General features: G+C 35.7%; 1 protein-coding gene across 2 annotated transcripts in view; it reads left to right on the top strand.

Annotated features, from left to right (window-relative positions):
- The window catches only part of NCAN (neurocan), a 114,237-nt gene that overhangs the window by 71,828 nt on the left and 15,119 nt on the right, over positions 1–27,290 (top strand). Inside the window, exons 7-11 of one of the 2 annotated variants that reach the window (XM_072404607.1) lie at positions 1,062–2,165; positions 11,572–13,044; positions 19,107–19,223; positions 19,429–19,542; positions 24,687–24,845. In XM_072404607.1, the coding sequence (XP_072260708.1) occupies positions 1,062–2,165; positions 11,572–13,044; positions 19,107–19,223; positions 19,429–19,542; positions 24,687–24,845 (2,967 nt within the window). The remainder of the gene's footprint in view (positions 1–1,061; positions 2,166–11,571; positions 13,045–19,106; positions 19,224–19,428; positions 19,543–24,686; positions 24,846–27,290) is intronic. The other variant, XM_072404608.1, reaches the window with a different exon arrangement.

Genomic DNA, 27,290 nt, shown 5'->3' with positions numbered 1-27,290 from the left:
GGAGGGGGCAAATTACAAATGTGCAAAAAGAAAGCTAGCGATCGAATTCAGGTTTCAACATCTGGAAAGTTTGCATACCTGCAGTAAACCAGTGCAAGGAACAATGATTATGATTATAAGGTTACCCATAACAACTAATTGAAATAGAGTTTAGAGGATTCGGATATGTTTCCTAATACTACTGCAGGTTGTACATCACGCCCATCTATTGCATGGATTTATTTAGCTAAAATAAACTGGGTTTGATTTGCTGTGTTGCAGCAATCCCAGGCATGCTATTATAAATAAATAGAAAGATACTAAAACTTGCTATTGCAAAATAAGTATTATCCATACATATTACTGAGCATTTATGGACCAGATAAGTGACTTTAAACTGCAGTTATACATTTGGTATTTGGACCCAAAGATTTTATAGCTTCAATTTCTCTTTTTCTGTCTTCTATCTGTTGTAATTTATTTGTCTGTGTTCTATGAGGCTCAGTTAATAAATTAAAATAATTATGTAAAATAGGCAGTACTTTCGTGAAGTGGAAACTCTCATGGGGAAAAGTTAAGGCAAGGGCAAAATCAGCATACTGCAGATGTGTTATACTGTAAATCATGCAGGCATGGTGGGAAGGGGATATATCTCACACAAGCTCCCACCTGGGGATGTGCCTGCAGTAGACACCAGCAAAGATTTTTATCATTATAATGTAATGATATAGTCTCTGCGAGGGCCAGTTATTTGTGAACCACAGCAATAAACCGCAGGCAAAGTAACTGCAAAATGTCATATACATAACTATTCAGGAATTGAGATTTGAAAGGCATTCCATAAATATTTATTGCATTGTCATTTAATAAACCAAGTTTTTGTGGCATGTCGGCATACTAATCCCATTAGCTTCTTTGGTGCACTTCCAAACAGAAGCAGAGCATGGATAAATCTAGATCCTTCTATCTTTATGAATTGACTGCTGAATTAAGAGCAGCTTCTTGCTTGGTTTGATGGCTTCTCTCTCCGTTCAGCATGATAGGATTCTAATTTATCCTTTTGACATGTTGCCTCTCAACAGCTCTTCAAGCAACAGCCCCCACCTCACAAGGGAATGAGCTGCAAGGTCCAGCGTTCATGCCACAGGAAGACCTCAGGCTGATAAAACCAGAACTTCAAAGTCAAGAGCCTGGACAAGCAACACAATTGGAATTTAATAATGCCTTGTCTGCCACTGACAGTGTAATATCTACTACAAGTCATGGATATGAAATAGAAAGCAAGGATCCAGTAACATTCATAGATTCAAAGGGAATTTCAATGGAAGCCAATGCATTATCTTCAAAGCTCCCTAATCCAGCTTTCACAGAAGAAGTGCTACAAGAAGCAGTGACCAGTGATCCACCAGAATCCCGTTATGTTCACAAATCAAGGCCAACAAGTACTACACATGCCTCTGTTTGGAATGGGATACAAGGGACAATAGCAACACAAGATACAAAGGTGACTCCAGCTACAATCAGGAGGCAAATTAGCAAAAATGAGCTTTCCAGGGATCAGGAAGATGAATGGTCATTGAATATGGTGGACACAAAAACCAAACCAAGACAAAAGACATGGAGGGAGATTGTAGAACAAATGGAATCAGATTCTTCAGAAGAACTTTCAGATGCTAGCCAAGTACCCAAACAGCATGAATTGGACATGGATAAAAGTTCAGTTCCAAAGGATGGCCCTAATTCGTTGCAGTATACATGGCTTTCAGGTAAACAAAATTCTCTGTCTGCTAATACTGAAGAACCTGGTCATATTTCTCAAACCACAGTCCTTTATGAACACTTTGAACTTCCAGCTCCTACTGCAGACCTGAAAAATGAAAGGAAAACCACAAATATCCATACAAAAAACAAAGAAACTAGTTTACTAGAAGTCAGTCATCAAATCAAAACAGGTTCTTTGGACAATCCAACTGGAATACCTAACAGAATTGGTGAGAAGCATTTTCAGGACAGGCTTAGTGAACATGAAGCAAGTTTGCAGAGGGATATTGTATGGAAGCCTGATGATCGGATGCAAAGCAACAATGAACTGACGACCATTGGAAACTTGGACAAAGACCATATGATGCACGATGAATCTCTGTCCAGTTCCAATGAAGTGAAGGATACAGGGAAAGTGCAATCAAGTAAGAATAAATTCTCATACACAAAAATACAACTTTTCAGTTACTTCTAGTATAAGTTTGACATATGGAAGAAAATCCTCTTTGTTTCTAAAAAAAGTTTGTTTTGGTTCATTGATAATCAGTATTAATTCAGAGCTGGGATGAATGGGTTGTTATAGGAGCAATATAGCAATAGCAATAAAACCAGCTGGAAATTGTAGAAGTTTACATAAGTGACACCTATTTTTGGTAGCTATTTTTTAAACTATAAGCAGGACTCCTTTAGGATGTTTGTTTGCTGGGCATTATACAAATTGCCTACATCAAAACAATTACATTTTAGTTATAGTGAATACATGTAGATTGATAAAAAATAGTTTAATCTTCAATAAGTAGAAATATGTCACTTTTGTCATAGGAAACATTTCCAAATGTCCATGGTTAAATAAATTTTTATGTTTGCAATTGAACACTAGAGGACTGAGATAAAAGGGGATCCAGCCTCCCACACCCTTTGGACAATAGTTTTAATATTATATAATATAATAATATATCTTTCATATGTATTTTACAATCCACTGTATTACTGTAAATACTAAACTCTTCTCTGGGTGATAATTGCTTTGCTTAATGTTAGCACACTCAATGAAAACCTTATAATGAGCAAAATGTGGGCTACCCATTGTTGATCTTCTTATGGAGATTTGTGGTTGCCTATTATGGGAACTCAAAGTATTTAAGCAACAGGTCCAACATAGCTTATCATGTACCAAGTATTTTCAGAAGGAAAATTTTTTTTAATGTTTTGTGCCTTGAAAAGTATTGCAGTATTCCCTCCAGTACTGTGCATAAATCACATAAATAGTCCAAGTACATACAAGTATTTCAATATAATTTGTGACATTGGTCCTGGTTTGCGGAGGGCATTGCAGAATCAATGTGCTTTAGCATGATTCCATCACCAACCATAATCTTTTACATATATTTAAGTAGCTCCCTTTCCTTTTTTGAGAATATACATCACATGCAAACCAGAAAAATGGGCAAAAGATATCAAGTTGACAAGGATCACATAACGAATGGACAACAGTATGTACCAAAACATAAAGACTGAAAGAATATCAAAAGAATTTAATCATAATTGAATTATTGATTATAATAAAAATATTAATATTATTGAAATAAAGGCAAATCCTGATATGAAAGCTAGCTGCAGCTAGTGAGATTTTGGCTTTTGTTTTCTGTGCAATTGAAATATGGGATTGAGGTCCAGGGATATGGGATTGAGGTCCAGATATTATTTGCCTGTCATCTGAACATTAGCTAAACTTGTTCCCTTTAATTTCAGAGACAGTTTACAGAGAATATTGCTTTATTTTTTTAATTGTTCAAAAATCCATTTTCAAACCCTCATCATTTGGCCCTTATACTCTCAAGGGATGTGAAAATATCTGTTGGAAGAGGCCCTGTACTAGATCCTTCAGAATTCAACATACAAATGTATTAAACTGTTTCATCAGGTCTCATTATCCTGCAAAAATAAGCTACAGTAAGGACTGGGGATCAGCTTCACCAAGCAAACAATTTTTGCTATAAACAGTTAATTTCAGGAAGCACTATCGTTTCCTTGAATAAAGAGATGTAGGCTTGCATAGGGCCCTGCTGTGTGCAGATGAATTGCTTTTATCTCCTGTTACAAGCTTCATTTAGCAATGAAATCACAGTCTTGATTACAGCCCATACTCCCAATAATGAACTTTCTGCAGCTCTATCTCTAACCAACAATGCCCACAGCTGACTGCCCTCAGCCAAAGTCTCTCTGGTGGGTTCTCTTTTCTAACATTCACTGTGGTTATAGAAGGAGATTTTATACCGCAAGAGCAGCCATCTGCACTTCTAATCTAAGGGCTGCCATATTTTTACTTAAGTCTGTCCCAAATGTTATTGCATGCACTGATGAGTGTGTTAACATGAAATGCTTAATGTGCCAATGGGTTTACTTCCCTTATACAATACAATATTCTTCATTAAAAAGGAGGTATGTGGTGTTAGGAAGGGGGAATTTTAACATTCCTAAACCTGCTGTAATGAGCCACTATCTCTGATCTTCCTCTAATCCAGCTGTGATTTCCTATTACTGCATTTGTCTAGTGGAAACAAAACACTGTTAGGTGATAACGATGATTTTGTGAGGGAAAGCAGATTTCATGTTATGTTTTTCTTCTATACTAATGGCTCAGGTAAAAACTTAGCTGATAATAGGACAAACATGAATATTACCATCAACCCACCAGGAATTCCATATATATGGTTCCCACATATCACAGCAAACTATTATTCTCCCTGCAGTTGCCAGCATCCTGTATGCCCCTAAAAAAAACTGTGCACAAAAACAGATATACAATGTAACGATGTAATCATCTAACTAAGTGTACTTTGGTAAATAGATTGTTGCATCTCCATATGCTGATGGGATTAGAGAGGTGCTTCACCCCCTTCTACAAATGGTGACTGTTTTGTCTTTAAAACCTGGTGGCAAAGCTTTTGATTTTGGTTGATACAAGCAAAGACAACCTTGAATATACATTTAAATGTGATAATTCAATCCTTCTGACTATGTGCTTTATCTTGGCACATTATAATAAAACCCCATTTCTACAGTTTCAAGTTTCTTTGAGCATGACCTAGTTCTTTAATTCATTTTGAGTCAAGCTCAGTTTAATTTCCATTTAATTTGAGCATAAAAACCTGTCCATTGCCAGCATGCTTTGGAGAAGGACAATTGCTTGCAATAAGGAGGCAGTGGTCAACCTGCAGAGGTCCAACACGCCCCTTACTGAATCAGACATATAACTCCACTATTAGCAAAGCTTGTGCTCTTGCTGATTGAGCCCTAGAACTGACTTAGCATGGAACATATCATATCTCTGAAGTAAGACTACCAGTTCCACACAGAAAACCAAGGTCCTTGTCTGCAGTATGCTGGCAGGGGATAGACTCTCTGCTCATTCTGAGGCTGCTTTCTAAAAAAAAAAAAATGATTTGACGCACTTGAAATGTATTAGTTGCTTTAAACTGAACATTTAAACTGAAACTTTAAAGAATTATCTTTCTGTGTAGTTGTTTAGTAAAATATATATATATATATATTTATATATTTATAGTAGATAGATATTTATGGATAGTAATATGTGATTATACAAGGTTTCATTAGCAGTATTACTATTACACCGTGTTTATAAAGTGCTAACAGTCTAATGTCCCTACCATAGTGACATTAATGTAGTCTAAGGTCAATGTTAGGGGGGAAGGGGGACAATTAGGCTAACTGAATGTTTTTGGAATGTGAGAGTAAACCTGAGTACCCAGAGGAAACCCACGCAAACACAGGGAGAACCTGCAAACTCCATGCAGATACTGTCAAGTGCTGCAAAGCAAGGGTACCAACCTCTTAGCTACCATGCTGCCTATAGTGTCAAAAGATAATGACCAATCACAATGAAATTACCACAGTATGCCATAATGCTTTCAGCCTTATGCATTAGACTTTGCTCAGGCATGTGTTATATGAGATAGACATTTCCTACATGGGTTTATAATATAGATTTTACCAATAACATGCAATTTCATTGGAAGCAAATAGTTGGCGCTATATAAATCCTGTTTATTATTAATATTATTAATAATAAATAATAATAATAATAGGATGAAGCACCACAATGTAGTAAGTCTTTATTAGTAGGGGAATAATTTCTTATACTGTCTTGGTGGTACCAAGACTTCAAACAAAGCTTAGAAAACACTAGGGCTGTTAAGAGCTGCACCCTACCAATATTTCTCAAGTATTCTTTCACCTTAATGAAAACTGTTATTTTCATTTTCACATAGATACCATCTCATTTGACTGAAAACAAGTAATGAATAAAAAATAAAATGTGAATAACAAATTTGCATGAGAAAATTTTGCATAAGATTGGTGTGAAACAATTTGCATAAGAAAATTTGAGTTAATTATGCAAAGAAAGAAATGCTTTCACGCAATATACTGAGAATTCTGTCAAGGGTGGGTGCCAAGGAACCCACTAATCCATAGAGAGAAACCTGTGGTATCTGCTTCTGATATAGCTTTACAACATACTGTTAAGATGGTGCCTAAAATAGTGAGGCCATCTGTTATCTTGGGTCTTTTTCACAACTTTTTCTGAGAATATTCATTTCAAAAATAATTAGATGTTAAACGGGTTTAGAATCTGTGCAAAGAACAATAAAGGGACATAAAAAACAGTAACCTTTAACAAGGGTGTCCAACTCCAGTCTTCAAGGGCCACATACAGGCCTATTTTTTTCATATAGACAGATTAATTTGATTAATTTTTGTAAGTTTAACCTATAAACTAAAATACTAAAGACGTGAGGATTTGCATTTGGAAACCCCTGCACTATAGCAACCCAATCAGTAGTGTCAAAAGAGTTTCCCATTGGTCACTATGGATTTTCTAATTTTGTACAACATCACAGGCAAACTGAATATGGCCGGGATAAAATACACGCACGGTGCATTATGCATTACACGATAGCAATTAGATTTAGTAAGCAGCTATTTAATGGCCAACTGCTTTAACACACTGTCAATCTATGTTTCTGTGTAAAAGCCAGGATTAATTGTCCCAGAAGAACATCTCGCTTTGGGCAGAAATGTTGACAGGTTCTTTAATAAACACGTCCACCTAATCTCTTTGTTATTGTGGAGTGGTCATTGATTAAATGAGGACCATTCATCAGGCAAAGACAGGGGGATGGGGTTTTATATCGAAACAGGGGACAGAGGCATTCAGGCTTGAAATTAGTGTCAGAAAGATGGACTCGTTCCCATTTTTATGGCCATACTATATGTGTAGGTCTGGCCTTAACCTTCATCAATCAGGTCTAGAGGGACAGATATATGAGATTTTAGTTATAACAGCCCTATAGCAAAAAGATCTATTATGTCAGAGGTGAGAGCACATGCTCTTACAGCCAGTGAGGCTGTGGTGGAACTGGGTTGCTTTTAGAAGGTATACAGTTGATGGTAATACTCGCAGTTAGTAATGTTTGCCAACTGACAATTATTGGAGATGATCCTTTTCATGTATGTCACCTATTGTGTTACTTGCAACAAATAAAGTCAAACTTTCTACCAACATCCAAGCAATTATAAGAGAATCAGGGCTGGTGGGCCTCTATTGAGAGCCCTATTTCTAAAACAAGATAATAAATGGAAATTACATTTTGAATGATGAATTAATTGACCTTTGCTACATCATTCTTACTGAGTACAGTAAGCATTACTATAATGAAAATGCATAGCTCAAGCTAGTTATTTATTCCCCACTGCATGGCTTATTCCAAAGTTTCTGTGATTAAGCAGAACGATTGACAGATTGGGCTTGAAAGCAGGTTACTATTCTTGGACAGTCTTTTTTATAATCAAAAACAGCTGATAAAACCCTTTTACTGCCTTTAGGCAAATATGATCCACCAGATGAGGAGTTACATTAGTTATCACCAGTCTTCCTGGTTAAATCACTCCCGGCTTCACAGTGCCCTGCCTACACAATATAATCTGTGAGTGGTTCTACTTTTTGCACAGCTGTGAACCAGCCAGCGATGCAGAAGTGTAAAAGAGGACACTTCATGTCTCATAACCAGCCTGAATATGTGTGGAAAATGTTAGTAAAAGACATAAGATATATGCACTAAAAGTCAGGAGTAGCATGTACTTGGGCTTTTGTAATATTAATAATATTAATAATAATAATAATATTAATAATAAATAGTCACCTTAATTAGGAAAAGAAAAGTATAAAATTCCCTGAATTACCCAAAAGTTATTTATATTGTAAGACAGACTGGGGTTGGAATTAGAGGTATGACAGATGGTCACCTAGGAATGGCCAGTTACATCCATATTCTGTACAGTGTGCTCTACTATTACTTTATTAAGCTGGTAATAGTAGTTTTGGACTAAGCTACCTGGAAAACATTAACAATGAAATAACACTGCTACGAATGTTCATGCATAATGTTAGTGTGGCTTAAAACCAATTACCAGAAATTACATATTCTAAGTCAGCAAAGAAAAGAATAACATTTGAAAAAAAATGTTTTTTGATCACAAAAGTTTTCATTTATTCCTTTTAGTTATACAATAGCTTTTGTTTTTCCCACACTTGCACAGAAATCAAGCCAGTCTAGCGAAAAAGGCCATCCGCTGTCAGAAAGCATAATAACAAGCCTATTCAAAGGTGTGAACGAATAGGGATTCTTTTCAGATATATATATATATATATATATATATATATATATATATATATATCTCAAAGATATGTTGCAGACTTGGTATGCTTACACACAAATATAAATACATTACACAACTAAAAAAAAATATTTCAATTGTACATCACCTTTGTTTATATATATATATACATATAATATTTATCAATACATTTCCATCTATCTATCTATCTATCTATCTATCTATCTATCTATCTATCTATATTAGAACTTAGACACTGCAGGTGACCCACCACTCAGTGGTCCATTTCAAAAATGATGGTGCTAAGTTTCCCATAGGGGAAGTATTAAAAAACAAGCACTATGTATAAATCATGATAAATGTCTTGTTTACCTGCTGCCATATGTAGCCAAACAAAAAGACAGTGTTTTCATTTAGGCATGTTCCCATTAACTGGTTTGATTTACTAAAGGAGTGTAATCTGTTAACTTAGTAAATTGAATTATTACTTTGCATAGTGAATGTAGCAGTGTATTAATTTGCAAATGAAAGTTAATTGAAGTGAAATCAATATAATATGCTCTACCTGTAGGTAAGCAGAAATTGGTCTGCTGTACATTTCTAGGAAGCAGCTGATGTTCTGTCTATATACCTATGGGTCAAAAACTAGGATTTATCATTACAATCCAAATCCGATTTAAACTATTTTTTTTCCTGGGTTTAAAAAACAGAAAATAATTTACATAAAATGTACAAAAACAGATATCTTTAGAAATAACCTAGTACTAAGATGGCATTTTAAATAACTTAACACAACAAAACCTTGTGAAACAATTAAAATGTCTAACAGGTAATGTATTTGTTGAAAGAAAAGCCTGTGTAAGATGTAATATTTCCTGAGCCGAGTGAAAAATAATACATGCAATATACCTGTCATGTATTCGCATGAGCCTAGTTAATTCTTAGCAAATCTTTTTCTAATCCTGGATAAGTAAAGCTGGTGCCTGCATCTTGGGAACATACGAGGGTTTAAGATGCCAGGGTAGAAACATAAATCTCAACCTGCAGAACAGAGTTGTGCTTGAATGTCACAAAGTGATGGATAAATGGGCTTCAGAAGACTTTCAAGCCATTTATTAGCAGTTAAAGTATTGGAAAAAACAAATCATGTGTCTTTCATACACAAAGCTTTTGTAACAATTATGATACTATCTGACAGTATAAACCGGGGAAGAAATGTAAATGTATCTTTCTATCATATATTGTGCAAAACAATGAATTCTTTGACTATGACGCTACTGCTGCTACTCTCTTTCCCACAATGGTAATTGTCTGGATGTCTTCTGATACTATCAACAGCTCCCTACAGTTATCTATCAGAACAGTTATTACTAGATGATTTTGACTATGAATCTAGGTTAAAAAAATATCATCTAGAGCAGTGTTTCTTAACCAGGGTTCCTCCAGAGGTTGCTGAGGTTCTTTGAGCAATGAGGAATTTGTTTCTTTCTGGTCAGTTTAAGTGACACCAATGATCTTTTTGGCCATCTGTGACATTTCTCCCACTGGCCAGTAATATATTAGGCATTTTTCCTCCTGACCATCATACTAATGTACTGCTGCAGATATAATATTTAAAGAAGGGGTTCCCGAAAGACCTGAAAGTCATTGAAGGCTTCCCCCATGTTAAAAAAGGTCAAGAAGCACTGATCTAGAGAAGATTCATGAGTTGAATCCTGGGATGTTGTGGAATTTTGCAGTAATCAAGCATAAAACAACTTCAGAACTTTTTTTGTGTATAGTTTTCCATAATATAAATCAGTCGCTGCTGCTCCTTTTTTGGGCAGGGCAACTGGTCTTGTATCTGCCCTATCCTGTAGTTTTTTTTTTTTTTTTTTGCAGACAGACTGTAGTGAAAGGATGTGCTGGGTCCCACCTACAGCTTTGCACTCTACATTTACTAAGTGCAACACATATAATTTGTTTTGGTGTGTGGCTATTAGGGAATACTAGTTAATGTATTTTTAATGCTTTTGTAATTAATTTAGCTTTTAGACATTGAAAAGAGTGCTTGTCTACACACAGAAAATTCTCAATTCTATAACTGAGGGAAAGGAATGTAAAGACATTAAAGGGCTAAAATCTTTTGGGGTTTATATTTTAATGGTTCCCGGCATATAGTAAATAATTCTATGGCATATAGTGTATTAGGAACATAAAGCAACTTTAAAACAAAAGTTTACTTTCATTAAAAAGTAATTTGGGCCCAAAACATATGATATACAGCTATGTAAATATTTAATACTGCACAGAATTACAGCTTCCAAGAAGAACCCTTGGGCAGTAAACGAACTTATCATCACAACAGGAGGCATCTAGCCCTCCTTTAATATTAAAGGAAACCTGTCATGAGAGAAATATGGAGGTTGCAACTGCTGACCTCTTCTTCTGAAATTGCTAGTTACCATGCTGATTCTTTTGCTTTATTATGTTTTGAATCTCTGCCCAAGAACAAGGATACAGATAAAGAAATCTGACTTTCTCCTATTTCTTGCTTTCAAATCTTACTCACAACTAATGAAGACTGATACAGCTGTGTTATTAGCTATTTCAGAATGATATCAGCAAAGGCAGTGCACCATGAAAATTATTAAAAAGCTGCTATCTCCTTAGTTGTCAGGCTGATCCCCTAACTCGGATACTCATGAGTCTCTGGCCCTGTATAGATTTACAAACAGTAAATTTGGAACATCTAAACTATGTTTTATTTTTAAAAAAAAAGCGTACCATTACCATACTATTAAAAACATTTTATTATACATGTACAGCCTTACAGAGATGAAAATAAAGGGAGGCATTCTATAGTCCTTTTCTTGAGTGGTAAAACTAGTCCTTCATAGATATAGTATGGTGTGTTAGCTTTGTCACCCTAGGACAGTAAACGTGTCATTGGCAGGATCACTAGATGACAATAATGAAAATAGGGACAAAGAAAAGAAAAACTAATCCACCCACCCCATCCAATAATATTTTACTTATTTTAATATGTACGTTTTCATACATTCTACGTTTTATAGACATGCTTTACCCTATTTGGTTTAAAACAGAAATGCTTTACAACCAGATTTTTTTTTTCTTTGATTTGTTTTTCAGGATTGACTAGTTTGGAATGGGAAGAAAATACAGAACACCTTCCAGAGATGCCATCATATAAAGATGCCAGTGTCGTAGGTGAAAACCAGCCAACAGCACAATCATCAACAGGAGAGCCTCATATAAATGAGAGGGTCAAACAATTTGCTGCAAAATCAGATAGAAGCCAAGATTTATTGGATGACTGGCTGTCTACAGTTACCGAGCTTCACGCAGGACACCATCAATCAACTGAAACAACTCCTTTAAGTAGTACTAAATTCCCCTTACACATTGTCAAGGACTCAAAACTTCCTAAACATTGGGTTAGTTCAGGTGACAACCATAAAGAGCCTAATGATGGACAGGATTCGGAAATGCTGTCAGCTAGGGGTCATAAGGCCATGGATGGAGAGGATGTTGAAGGGTTTTCAGGAGATCTTACAGTAAAAAATGGCAGACATTCATCATTAGAAACCCCCCCTGCTGTAACAACACAAGGTTCAGATCATTTTTTCTTACCAGTAACAAAACATTCAGATGCAGTATGGGATGCTGTCAATATGGAAAAGGGAGAAAAACTATATTCTAATTTCCAGGAACGACAAGGCAAAGAAAAGACATTTTCAGAAAAGCTAGCATTATCTGTTCGAAAGAATAAAACGGATGAAACAGGTACCTCCACTGACACAAAGGTGTCAGCAACAAGCATTCCTGACACTATCTTTGGGCACCAGAATTTTGATTTATTAAATGCACTTACACATTCAGATCATGACACTGTTCATGAAAATGGTAAACCAGAAACAATACACAAAGTCACACTGCCAACAAATCCTACAACCAGCCAACAAAATGGATCCAAAGGGTTGCAACACAATGTAACTTTGGTGGCTCCAAATACTACTGAAGTCCCTGAAACTGTACTCACTAAAATAGATAACCAAACCAAAACTTATAGTTATCATGAAGATGTCACCCAGAAGCAAGGCTTTGAGAGTAAAACCAACTCAATACAGAGTATAAAGTATGCTTCTAATGATGTTACCAATGAAGATGCTCAAAAGAAAACAAGAGGTGATGAAAGTTATAAGTCCATTCCAAAAAGTGAGCATATTTCTGTAACCAGCTCTTTTACAACAGACCTAATCTTGGCAACAGAAGACAGGGTGACGGTTGCCAATGGAACACCAAAACCTCATTACAGTTTTATTTCCTGGTCACCTCTAACATCTATTTCTCAAATGGACAACCTGAAAACTGAATCCACAAATGTGGATATGGGAACAATCATGCCAAGCCCATCTCTATTATACAGAGAGGATCACCATAGTGACATTCAGCCTACTATCACCTCTGACAATACTTTTATGTTTGAGCCTACAACTAATAGTGAGATGGAGGAAACATTATCTCTGGAGAAAGAGGACGATCTAGGAAGTGGTACAGAGGAAGACAGCACGCAGTGGCTTATTGAAGGTCATAGTGCACAAGGTAAATCCTAAAAAATATTTATCTTTTTATAGATACCATATATATTTTGCTGAAAATACATTTTCAGGATCTAACCACTTCTTGTCCATCAACTTTTTGTATAGACAAGCTTTTAACACATGCATACAAGTAAAACTGATATATATTTTGCTAGGCTAAGATTCTCATGCATTAACATACTGTTATGTGAATTTAGATCTAAATTGTCCAGTACCTTGTCTTTCAAAATTTTGAAATGTAATACATTTTAAATCCCCATAGCAGTAAACGACCTATGAGAAACACATACCCCATACTATTTTTTCGAAGATCATTTTATTTGTACCCCATTCAAAATGTTTACCCTAAAGTGGGCCTGTTAGTAATTCTTTAGGACTGCATGAATAAATTCTTGACATGACACAATATACATCACCAATATATTTTTAACAGGAGCTCCACCATTTATCATTAATAAGCAGTGCCTGAGTTCCAGTCAAATGACTTTGCAGAGGCTGAGATCATATCATGAGACAGCTGTATAAAGGAGGAAAAATGTACTTAGTCTCCTCTTTCCTAATAATCTTTCAGACTGCAACATTTTAACTTTGTCACAATTTGCTCAGGGCTCTGATCTATGTGAGACATTTGTAAACCCGGCTAGGAAATGCATAGAAAATGTATTAGGATTTTGTCCTCTCTGGGCCAATATCCTAGTCCAGCACATAGATGCTGACGCTCATTAGTGCCAGGTAGCAATGATGTTTGAGCAGGCTGCAAATTGGCTTCGTGGTGACCGTAAAACTAGTAGCCAAGTTAACAAGCAGTTCCCAACCAGTTGTTCGCTTTTCCAAAATGTTTGTGAATGTTGGTTATTGTGGCAATATAACCACCAATATTCCCCAACCAATCAACAGGAACACTGCCTGGTATTTGGGATGCTCCCTATTGCCTAGGTTAGCAATGGATTTCCACTAGAGCACCTTCTGTGCAAATGAGCTCAGCAAATCTCAAAATAGGAATCATATTCACTAAGCTATTACCATGTTTTCCTACCAATATTGTTAGCAATGGTTCCATCTAAAAATAAAGCACAATAAGAAATGTTTAGAAGAAGTGTATTAATTTCTGTGAGGGGTAATAGATACATAATTCAGATTACTTGCACTTAACATGATTTAAATTTTTTAAATGCTGAACAGCCAAATGTTTTAATCTTGACTTTGCACCACCTATTTCATTGGGTTTTAGAGCTATAAAATAGAGGGCTATGCTAGAACACTTCTTAGTAAATGGGCCTATTAAGTGGAAGAAATAGAAAAAGTGAAAAATGAAAAAGTGGAAAGAGCCATGCAGAAAAAATATCTTAACCTAATGTTTTCCAAAAAATAATTTGATTTCCCTAATTTATGTACAATTCATGGGTGTTATGGAACTGAAAATGTAACCCCTCCCTATTTGCATAAATAAGGGAATGAGGTAGTTTTTTATATCGGTAAATGTGTACAGCAGCTGCAGTTTTTTGTTACAGTCGTATGTATTACTGAGACTGTAAAGGTGACTCGATAAAGTCAAGATCGGTTAAATACAATTAAAAAACAAATACATTTCCAAATGTGAATACTAGAAGCCAATTAAGTTTTTACTGTGTTGAGCTTATGACTTGCAGCAAGTTAAGCATTTGGAGGCCAACACTGTATCCATATGTCCAGGTGACACAGTTTCTATAGTAACCATGGGTATTCTGTGTGCTTTATGCCAGGCAAGAAGGGAGAATATTGCTATAGCACTCTGTTAATGAGGCCCTGTGAGGCAATTCCAAGCATGCCATAAATTTAATGTGTATAATAAGTGTTTTGGGTTCCCTGTAAATATTCCCAAAATAACAGCTTCATTTTTATCAATGAAGAGTGTTGACATTTGTGGCTATGGCTTTTGTTCGAAGTGATGACTTCAACTATGACAACCACTCTCAAATGTATCATAATTTTTACTATTGGATGGTTTTATTCTTATACTTCATATCCCCCCCCCCCCATATTTATGCCTGGGGGATATCTTTATGTCTGTCCTTGTCTCAGATAAAGGTTTCACATCTGTTAATGATTAGGAAGGAAACACCAAAATAAAGCACTGTTTTGGCCAAGGGTGGAGTTATCCACTGCTGGATAAGAATGGTGTTCAGGTTCAAACATATGGGGTTAATTAGAAACAAATTATATGTAAAAATGTGTTTTATACATAACATACCTTTTACTGACATTATATACAGATCAAGATTTACTGTAGCAAGAATAGTACATATGGCAAAGTGGCTTAAAATTCATGTAAGAATAATAACAAATATATTTATTAATTTGTGTATAATGATAAGCATCATACTTCAATGGAATCCCTTTTGCAACAAACATTTATGCATTTTTTATGTTTGGATAAAATTTCTGTGGAAATGTCCTTTAATTCTGCTTTGTGGCATTTTTCTGTTGCAACTTATCTAGCACACTTCTACTTTTAGTTCAGTGAAACAATTTAGTGTTCCCAAGTGTCATTGCCAATGCTGAAATGCCAATGTACTGGTGGAGACTGTCTCTGATTTTTGGTTTTTTATTCTGTAACACAAGGTTCAGCTTCATGCAATCCCCAAATATTTAACCTAAGGATTTGTTCATTTTTAGTGTTGTCCCTGAAAAAAACCCTTTCCCAGCCGTACTAGGTATGGCCAACTTACTTTTTTGACATTAGGTTGCCTATTGGCCTTTAAAAATGCCAAGATGTTGTAGTTATCAGCAAGGGTCTCCCTTTCCCCCAGATACCTAAATAGGGTTTGTCTCTAGGTTTGAGTTTGTAAGATTTTGAACAATAGCCACCAAACTTACCCAAAACTCCCATCACTATTGCACAGTAGGAAAACCTAATAACACTTTTCAAAGTATAAAAATATTTCTGCTTTGCCATTTAACCCCCATGTATTTTGTTGCAGTGTCTGCATTTAGGCAAAAATATTTGAGGAAATTCAAGTAAAGTGGAAATGGGAAATTTTACTCATTCTTTTTTAAATAATATTCAAGAAAAAATATTTACAAAGTACCACTGTAATGTGTTTTGTACAAGTTTACTTTACAAAAACAATATAATGATTTTATTGTAGCAGACCGTAACCAAAACTCAAACATCAGAAACCAGAAAAATGTCTTGTTGGTAATCTGCCACTTTATAAGAAACATTGGTATCTGCCGGCAAGTGTACAGACCTGTACTTAAAAAACACTTAACAAACAGATATCCCAAAGAGGTTAGGTGTTCAGATGTGGGGGCTGCATTTATTTTATGGCTGAGAACATTTTTAGCAATTACAGAAAATAACAGTTGATGTTACCAGCAATGCAGTGTTCTTGATGCTCCCTGTAAGCTGAAAAAGAAACACAAACCACCTAATTTCACACGAAAACTACTGGTTCAATGTAATAGAGATAAAAAATGGCATACATGTTTGAAGTCCAGCCTATGTGTCATCCAAGGCTGCTCACATAGACTAACTGGATAATCTAGAGAACATCTATGGTAAAATGAAACAACCATCTCCAAAAAGTGCTGGGGGCTGTGTAACCCCCTGTCAAAAAATTCTATTTCAACATCTCCACCCCATTGATTTCACATCAATTCATACCTTGAGTCATGTAATTCCAACAATTAACACCTGTCTCAGGCTTCATAAGATCATGGTGTTTTCTAAACTTTTGCATCATGTTTTTGGAAAAATACTATCTGCCTTCATATATATATCAAGATGACTGAGATATGCATGTGATAACACCCATTAGATCAAAAGAAACACCCGTAGCATTACATAACAAGCCAAGTTAAATATGACTAACATTAGCTTTAATACAGAACCCCATACTTGGTGGAAACTTTTTGACTTTCGTTTTGACTTAGCAAAAACAGTGTTACTTCTAAATGACGTTATTTTTTACATAGTAATAGTTTATTGATATAGTCTGAAGATTAGATTTAACAGGATAGATTATACCTACCGACAGACAGTGCGCTCTGCAGGGGATGGCCTGCACAGTATGGAATTTTCATATGCCAAGGTTCACTTTCCAGCTTTTCACAGCAGCCAAACAAATTTAAGCTCATAATAGTAATATCTGTAATAGATGGATGCAATTGGCTACTATATTTTCAAAATTTGAATACTTTATTTAATGATCAAATCTTGGCAAAATCTCCAATTGTCTGGTACTGTTTATCTTGAAATTAATTCAGAAGGATTACAAGGAAACAAATTATTATATCCAATATAAAGCCTAACTCCAGGGAAATTACAAAACTATTCTTGGGGGGGCTCCTGCCTAATTACCCACAAAAGCCAGCCTATTTCATATAACAGCAAAACTAATGAATTGATAAAACCTTTAACTATGTAAATTCCCCAAATTCCAACATTTTTCCCCCTTTATCAATGTATCAAACACATTTTGCATTGTTATCTTGATCATTTTCACTTCACCAATTTTTCTCTGCTAGTTCCCATTTTTCATTTGTTCTCTTATTTTACTATCCACTTTCCTCTCTGGCCATTTGTCTCTTTCCTATTCTCAGCTTCTATTCACTTCTCTTTCACTCCAGAGTCCCATTTATCACTGTCCTTGTCACAAATACTCTGCTTTTTTCCCATTGTCCTCATTTCTTGCTGATGTCCAAAATTCTCCCGGCAACTTTGTTCTCAGAAACAAAAGCTGAATACCAGAGGAAACTCTTGCAATTCCTTCACTAAATTATTCCAAAACATTATCGTTTTAGATGCTGAAATATGTGAGCGTCTGATGTGAACTATGACTGCAGAGATTTAAATGATGTTCTGAATAAATACGTGCTATACTTTTATATTTTATTGTAATATTCTGCACTTGTAAATCTGTGTATATAATTGTACTCTGCGGTATAATAAAGCACTTTGCAGTAAACATACTACAGGGGACCTGTGTGGGAGTAGTAGCTTTTATTTACATAACTTTCAACTTTTCCTATAACTCCATTTACTATAGAAAACAAGTGGAAACCATGAATTCTGACTATCAAATCACGTTGTATGTGACAAATTTTGTTGGTGCCTGCAATAATTTTGCAGATTTAGGTTTAAACACTTATGTTTGTCCTACATAAAAATATTCTCACAGCTTTTGATTGTAAATTCAGTGAAGAGCTATCAACTGGCAGAAGTATTGATGTTACCAAAGTGCTTTTGTTTTTTTTTTGTGATGTAAGCCAAATTTTAAGTGGTTACTGTTGCCTAAAATTTGCCATGTGTAAGACAGCAATGACTGGAATGACACACCCAAACTTTATTTTACTGCTGATCAGAGCCATTGTATTTAAATTGTTACTGTAGATAAAATATAACCTTTTTATATATTCTGTGTTGTTTAAAGTTACAATAATATTGTGATTCTGGTACCAAGTTATTTACACTTTTTTTGTTTTTCTTTTGTGTGCTTTGTGTATATTTGTGTAATATTTTAAACATGTGAGCTATTTTATTTACTTGCCAGGTTGCTTTAATTGACATCCTATTCAGATGGACGCTCAATCTGTGATTTGCAGATGAATGAAACAGAGAAGATACAAAAGTAACGGTGTTACTTTATTTCTCTCTGTCTTGCATCTCAGTCAGTTTGACAGCTGGTGCATTACACTGAAAATCCTGCTGTCTTTGTGACAGCTAGGAATTGCAGATATTACCGGTTTAGGAGCTTAATGTTAGAAATGTTTCCCAAAAACTTTGTTGAAGTTTTGTAGACATCTCTTACATTCAAAATTTTCAAATGGTTAAAATATACGTGAATGATTCTAATATTTTGAAAAGATTAAGGAAGGATTAAAAACCCTGCCAGGGATTTGCTTGAAAGCTGTGCCCCATAAATGGAATGAGTTAATCAACTATATCTGATTTTGTATGGGAACGTTTAATATTCTCTCCATGCAGTATTTTCCTGATATGTATTTTTTTTAATTATGCTTCCCATGATATTTATTTTATTGATATTTTTATGTCAGTGACCATTTTTTTCCTTTTTTTAGGGGAACTTCATCCTTGTGCTCACAGTCCTTGCCTGCATATGGGAACCTGTCAATCTAATGGAAGCACATACAGCTGCATCTGCCACAAGGGATATACTGGAGAAAACTGTGAAATAGGTAGATGTCAATCATTAATAATGTACATACATATATAAAGCTGGCCTGTGTCACTAATAAATAACAACCTTTTAAATACAACATAATAAGGTATTTCAAGTGGATAGGCTAACTAAAGACGTAAGATATGTGCATAAATATTGTACTGTATACATACTGTGTGCGATCACACAAATTTTATTATGCATGTATTTTGTCTCCACAGATATTGATGAATGTTTATCTAATCCCTGCCAGAATGGAGGAACGTGCATTGATGAAATTGACTCATTCCTTTGTTTGTGTTTACCAAGCTATGGCGGAAGCACATGTGGCAAAGGTGAGAAGCAGAAATTATATTAAATGATGCATGTTTAAAAAAGAAGGAATACAGAGGTTAAAAAGTAATGGCAGAAACAAACACAAATAAGTCAGGAACTCAGTCGCAAGGAGAATCAGAGATCCTTGTTCAGAAGGTATAAAGGAGCACACTCTCCATGAATAAACCAGACCTTTTTACACGTACAGTATACTTTATATTAATAGCTCATTCAGGAAACTGCTCGCCTAAACAAATATATCCCTTTCTTGTTTGCTCAAAACTGTATTCCTTCCTTTTTTAGGTTAAGGCAAAGTGCCCATGAATTCCTATTACAATATAAGCAGACGTTTTTGGGCACCTGACCACTATATAAGCTGAATATCTCCTTTCAAAATCATAGGCAATAAAGTGCATGTAAATCCTAACTGATTGTTAAATAATGTACTAAAATATTGTGTTATTGCCTTTTTTTTAAAAAAAATGCATCTCAGTGATGTGATGATTATGCAAAGTGGTGTTCATGTCAGCTGATCACCACTTTTATAAATGAGGAGATGTCAATAGTGTCAATATGTTGCTGAAATAACATCACTTTGCTGGTGATAATGCTGACCACCAGCTATATAAAACTGCTCCAAAAAGGTGATAAAAGAAATCTTTTTTTGTAGGAAAGCAATAACCAATGATGTAAAAGAGACATTTGTAGGTAAAACAATACTAAGGTATTTACCTTTCAGTATAGTAGAAAAGAAAAAGAAGATGAATATTCAGAAACAAAACCAATGCAGAAGAGACAGGTAAGGAAATAAAAATGTAGAAGGGCATAGAGAGCTAAAAAATTGTAGATGAGAAATAGAAAGAAGAACATTTAAAAAGCGAGCACTAATAACAAATTCATGTAGAAGACCCAGAGTTTGTGTAAGTCTAGGAAAGGAAAGGCACTCAACAGATGAAGAAAGAAGAAACACAGAGGTCTTATATGACAAATTGGAGAGGACAGTACAAATAGCATAGGGATGTAGCAGAGGCACAGAGTAAGCACAGATGATTTTGAAGCAAGGATTACAGATAAACATATGGATGAAGAACAAACAGAAAAGAAACATAAAAGTTATACTAAAGAACTGATGAGCAGACATGAGAAGAATCACAAATTAGGCAGAACTGTGCAGATAACAGCATGAAGCAATACTACTAAATAAGTAGCATAATGGTTGTTGTGGAATTGGCCAGGTTTGCAAATCATGTTTGAAATTCAAAGTTTGCAGCAAACCCTACTAAAGACTATAAAGGAGAGCTGCAATCTTTCTACTCTGGCCATTAGTATAGCTAAGAAACCAAAGGCAGAGGATTGGCATGGTGGAACATGTAGCAATACCAAAATACCAGCAATACCAAAATGAAAGAACTGAAGTTGAGTACCAAAGTGGATCAGCCCCAAAATGCATTGCTCTTACCACAGATTTCTGCAGCACCAGCATTTAGAAGAAGGGGGAAATGCCAAAATTTGGGAATTATACAAAAATCAACTATTACTGATGATTCATACATTCTAATTAAATCCAATGTAAAAGTTTGAATTTTGGTCAAAAGTTGGCCAGAGCTGGCATCACTTCTTCAATGGACCAGGGTGTTTTCTCGCTCTGCCTTCCCCAGAACCCAGAAGGATGGTGATGTCACACCCAGTATTGCGGAAGACAAGGGTACAATAGATAAAAACCTAACTTATTCTTTGCTGGTTCAATATTATAGCTGATGATTTGGGGAGTGGGTCTGGCTAGCATAAGCAGGCCTTTCATTTTAGTGTAAGGTAAAAAAGAGTAACCAAAAAAGTACTGGATAGAAGCCGCAGGAAACTTGTGGTGTTTAATATTGTAAGAAGAGGAATGTGAATGAACATGATGGAAGAAGACAAAGAGACTAAATAGAAGATGATGTAAAAGAGAGTGGGAGATTAGAAAGCTGTCTCAGTCAAAGAAAATAGTCTGCCCAACTTGATAATTTATGAGTGTGCCACTCTCAAATCGATTCTCCTGCAGAGGCAGTAAGGAGGTGAATATAAATGGTTTTACATGGGCTGAAGCTTAGAAAATTACTCTGTAATCATTAGTTTATGCTATCTTTACTGTAGTAGACTGTGCACAAACTTATTTACACAGTTGTACAATGTCCTTGCCAAAGTTCAGAGGGCACATTGAATGAAGCATTTGTATAGTTGCATTACCTTTAAAGGGACCTTCCCACCAACTTCAAAAACAAACACACAGAAAACAGTGTTTTAAATACTTGCTTACAGTGTTTTTTCCTTGCCATTAATAATATGCCTTAGAACTTGCTACACAAAATACACTCTCCTCCCTCTTGCATGTTGTATCCCTGTGCTGACCCTCATCCACCACTATCCTCACCTACTTACATAACTTTTATGTAGCTGCTGGCTGGGGCTGCACACATTACATCCACGTGATGTTGAATTCTGATTTGTACTATCACCATTCATCAGCATTTCTAACTGACCCATATAAACTAATTCAGTGCTTAACTAGTGGCATCCAAGTGCCCTAGGCATCCCAAATCCTATGGGAATGTGGTGCTAAGGGTGAAAAGTCTGTCTATTATGTGCGTGAAATGTGAAAAAGTAGCTATCTTCCTTCTGTAAATAAGTAAAATGATAAAAGAAATTGTGGATACTAGGTAGGAAACTTTTGCATTGCCCACGGGTTCCTAATAATGAGCTCTGTCATACTGTCACAAAATGACTGACAATTAGTTACACTAGTATTGAAGGTTGATGTGTAAATCTAAAACCTCAATGCATGGCATTCCTCCTGGTACAATATCCCAAGTGTATTTCCATTTCATGTTTAGAAGATGTCATTTTTCAGTCTTCAGTTTTATTAGATTCTTTACTGTCTAACTACATTTCTTTTTTGGCGTTTACCGTGCTTCTCAAAACTGGTACAGCTTTTCCTTACTCATGCAAATTCAAGGGAATTTCTCTCTAGAGATTGTCATTCTGACCCCCTCTGAAAATACTATAGGGGAGAATTTATTATGTGCTGAAAAAAATTACTGACACTATTTTTGCAATAATTACTGTCAATTTTGAAACATTAGATTTATCCACTGCCTGTTTGCTAATATTACCAATTTTTAGAGTTTTATTCATTTTCACCGAACCAAAAAAGGGGCAATTTCAACCTGCAGCGCTCTACTGCAGGCTCAAACACGCCCCAATTCAACTGAATGTGAGCAGTTGGGAACAGGGTCAGATTTATACTTTTTTCCCTAGGCCAGGAGTTTGTGTACCCACCTTCCACCCCCAGAATAAAAGATGCAAAACTAAAATTCTAATACAGTGTTGGTCTGTTAGCTATAGGTGGCTTCTTCTTAGCCCTTTTTTTGAACCCTATTAACTCTGCAAGTGATGCTTCCAGGGAATTGCAATTTCTTCTGGACACGCGGTTGTTCTGCATCCTGCACTGCAACTGTACTCAACTGCACTGCAAAGTGGTTGTCAAACGCCTCTGTTGACCGAAAAACCTACATAGTAGTTTAATAGGGGTGCCCAGGAGCAGCTACCTGTGCAATTTCTGATAGCAAGTTTCAAAGGAGCTTAAATGTGGTACTTTTTATTCTCAAATTTGAAAGAGAAGAATTTCATAGTCGACAATGAAGAGATATAGTGATTGTTTCAAACACCTTTTCTCCACTTTTGCCTCTTATTGCCACTTTCCCAAAAGTGATGTTAATCTTCACCATTCAAGTGAATAGAGTTTCTAATTGCCATTTCTAGGGTATTAGGAACCTCCCAAGGGACCAAGATGGCAGTAAAAATTGTGTACAAAAGGATAATTGGATACAGAGATCTTCCAGTATACTACACATCATTTCTGTCAGTTTTCTCAACCGATTTGGTTGCCACATACATTGAGTTAATGAAATGTGGCAGCATTTATCTGCATGACAAATATATTCTGTAGTACAGAATAAGAGAAGAAAAGTAATATACCCAATCTCTTTCTTTCTGAACCATATTGATACATGCAATCACATGTTGATACATGCAATTCACATCTTTCTTTGGTTGTTTGCATGCATTCTAGCAATCGTGGGCACATGTCTGTCAGCAAATATACATACGTTAGTTGCATAACTTTCTCTTTGTGTGAATACCAGTTTCTGGATTAATACTTTGGGATATATTTATAAAGCAGTGAGTCTGACAGTAAGCAACATTCTTTGAAGGAGAATCTTTGAGGTCCATGCATTTTAATAGTAGTGATTGAATTGTTCAAGGAGTTCAAGTTCATGTACATTCGTGTTTCTAACATGAACATTTTATGCAGATAAGGACTTTTGACTGCTCAACTTAATAGCCAAACAATAAGCATTTTCAGCTGGAAAAAGCAGCCTAAAACAATGGAAGCTAATATAAGATAAAGTCTATTTTTCATTACCTTGACACAAAAGATTTATGTGAAGGAGCTCTAGGTGGCATGGCTTATGTTCATTTATCACTCTTGGTCATTGAGGTTACTTATGCAGCCTTCAGACTATTGCAAAAATCATACAGATCTGCAGATATAAAATCAATATGGAGAAGATGCATTTGCTTTCTAGCACTGGAACTTGGTACAGTCAGCACTGAGTCGGATGTTATGCATAATCAGCTCCCTACAGTAAAACTTCACCATGTCAGCAGTTGAGCCAAGTGTCTGTGTCCTTCGCTCCCTTTATAATGTGACCCGTGTGCTCTGCATTTGGAGGTAGACAGCTGTGCTGAGAATTGCACGATGACCAATTATAGGGGAGGCCTCTAACAGTGCGTACATCTTTTGTACATCAATTCCTTTTGAATTTTATGTGCTTTTCTCTACATGTAATGCAGATTATACTATCAAGCAAAATAAAAACAGACTGAGATACATTATAACATTACTAGGGGTTTGAGAGCATGTTATTCTCAAGTAAACCATGAAAAAAAGGTCTTCATTGTAAGCATATCTGACAGCCTTATAGTTGGCCCCAACTGTCCCAGTTCATGTATGGAATACTACCAATTTGTGAACTACGCACAGTTTTCAGGATGCATATAGTTAAACTGCTAAAAAAATTGTGTTGGTCAATACTGATGTGTTGTTTAATCCTGTCTCTTTTAGATACAGAAGGCTGTGATCATAACTGGCACAAGTTCCAAGGATCTTGTTACAGATACTTTCCTCAGCGGCGACCATGGGAGGAAGCAGAAAGAGACTGTAGGAGGAGATCTGGCCACCTTACTAGTATCCACTCCCCTGAGGAGCAAGCTTTTATCAAAAGTAAGCATGTCCAGCAACACCCAGTCACATATTGTGCTGCAAATATGATGTATTGTTAACCTTAGAAAATTAAACATTTAGAAAATTAGGTAAAAAAAAATATTGCTTTCTTTGTAAACTTAAAGAGGTTTATTGGTACATGTTCATTTCAAATAAGCCTACACTTTTTCACTCAATTGCTATTCATCAAAGTAGTATAATAGTAACTAACAAATAGGCTCTTCTCAAACTGCATTTTCTGTCAGAGTCCCAAGACTGGGTACATTTGTTGTGTCACCTGAGCTATAATAAGCAAACACTAAAAATCAAATCTTGGTGTGCCCATTAGGTGAATAAGTATTTGCATATTTGCATTACTCAACTGATGCTAGTGCTAAGTTGACCTCCAGCTAGAAGATTAATGAGTTAACTTATTTGTGGTAGGCCATGTACAATAAGAAGGTGATAACCTTTTACATTATTACTGTATACATCCCATGAAAGAAACTAGTATCTATAATATAAATATATGAGAATGCATGTAATCCAGTAAATCCTGTCCTGGAAATGTACAACTAGCTTCCATAGCTGTCAGCTGTGCTAGCCGCTAACCCTCAGCATTGGCTCTTCACTATTATTTACCGTCACAGTAATGCATTAATAGTAGGGCTCATAAGCAGAGCTGATGGCCATAGAAATTGGTCTGTATTTGCATATCATAGCACTCTAGTATTCAGAGCTCATTTAGATTTTAGAGGTGCTTGAAAATGGTTGTACTAATCTTCTACAGCCCAAGGTTTACTTGCAGCTATACAAAATTATAAATAATTTCATCCTGTCTAATTATATATGCTAATCTGGTATTCACTAAAGGTATACTTTTTATTGTGAACTATTTTTATATGTACACTTGTCTACAAATGTTACAAACTCTATCCTAACATCCAGAAAGAAGAGACTACAGGGCGAGAACTATGTGTACAATCAGATGGGCTAATCTGCCTCTACTGACACAGACAGAGGCAAAGCCTCTTGTTTAACGCTAGGGGATCACTCCTTCACGGATTATGGCGGAGGCAATGTTTTTATTTGGACTGGCATGAGGTCTCTTAGTGACCCTGATGCTGACAATTTGTGAAAGTGTCAAGATCACCCGTGTGACATGGTGCTAGGGTCTTTCTTAACCTTTACCCTGCAAAAGGACCATATTGCCTATTACAGGGAGCAGAGAAGACTATTGATGAACTCATTCATGCTTGTTTAGTAATCCACGTCCCGGGGCTACATTTAATTAGTATCTGGGACTTTTTCTTTTTTATTACTTCATGTAATGGTTACATGCATAATTTGTGACTGATATACACATATTTTATAGCTGCTCAGGCAAATGATTAACTGTTTGCCAAGCATCTAAACATGGTAACATCTTCATCCTCCTCCTTGTTTGCCCAAGGCAACCATAAACCCTGTTCTGGAAGGCTTTTGATTAGTTACAGTGCCAGTACTATTAACATTAATGGCGCTTTAGTTATCAACCAGAGCATAACATAATAGGCATGCTGATCTCTATCCTTGTTACCCAGTTCATGGTCTACATTTCCTCTCCTGATTATGAGTGAAAACATGAAATTTAATGCTGCTATGTGGCAAGCAGATAAATTTTAATGTAGCGTGGTTCCAAGATCACACAGGTAATAACACTCAGACAGAAAATTGGGAAGTTTAATTTTAAAACAAGATTAAGTGTAAAAATAAAACTCATTAACATACGGTTAAACCGCATTATATTATGTGTTATCCAATCCTAGTAAAATTTAATAAAATATTTACATTGCATATAAAAGTGATCATTCCATCTAAATGAGCTTTTTGCAGGTGCAGCTTAAAATAAAAAAAAAAAAAAATAAAATTGAATTTGTGTCAATGCTTTGCGTTATAGCTTTAGTATGGATGTTATACATAGATGATCGTACTGTGGGTCACAAAGCAAAATGCCTATGTCAAAAGTTTCAGATTGAAACTGTTGTTCTGCCACCCAAGCAACACACTATTTCCAATAAATAACATGGCAGTATATTTGTCTTTTATATCCAGAAACCCCTAGTCATATACAGGTGGGGATGGTTTACATGCATTTCCAGAAACGAGTCACAAGACCCTGGTTTGCTTATAATAACCAAACGATTTGCTCTTTCTCTGTATGCTCTTCATTAAACATGCCCTGTAGTTAGAGAAATATGGAAGCTGTTATTGCTGTTCTCTTCAGCTCAACAAACCAGTTCTGTGACTGTCATGCTGATCCAATGGTTCCTATGCATTCTAATGTGAAAAAAAGTATGCAAATCTGCATTGCTTTTAAGTAATGTATGCTTGTTCTAGGTCAGTGACAGAATGCACTGAAACTGCAACCAAGCAAGAAGAATTTCTAAAGGACTAATGGAATTTTAAGAAAATCTCTAGTTTTTG

Source organism: Pyxicephalus adspersus, chromosome 3 (assembly GCF_032062135.1).
Source record: "Pyxicephalus adspersus chromosome 3, UCB_Pads_2.0, whole genome shotgun sequence".
NCBI classification, from domain to species: domain Eukaryota; kingdom Metazoa; phylum Chordata; class Amphibia; order Anura; family Pyxicephalidae; genus Pyxicephalus; species Pyxicephalus adspersus.
This window is presented reverse-complemented; position numbering and strand designations above follow the sequence as displayed.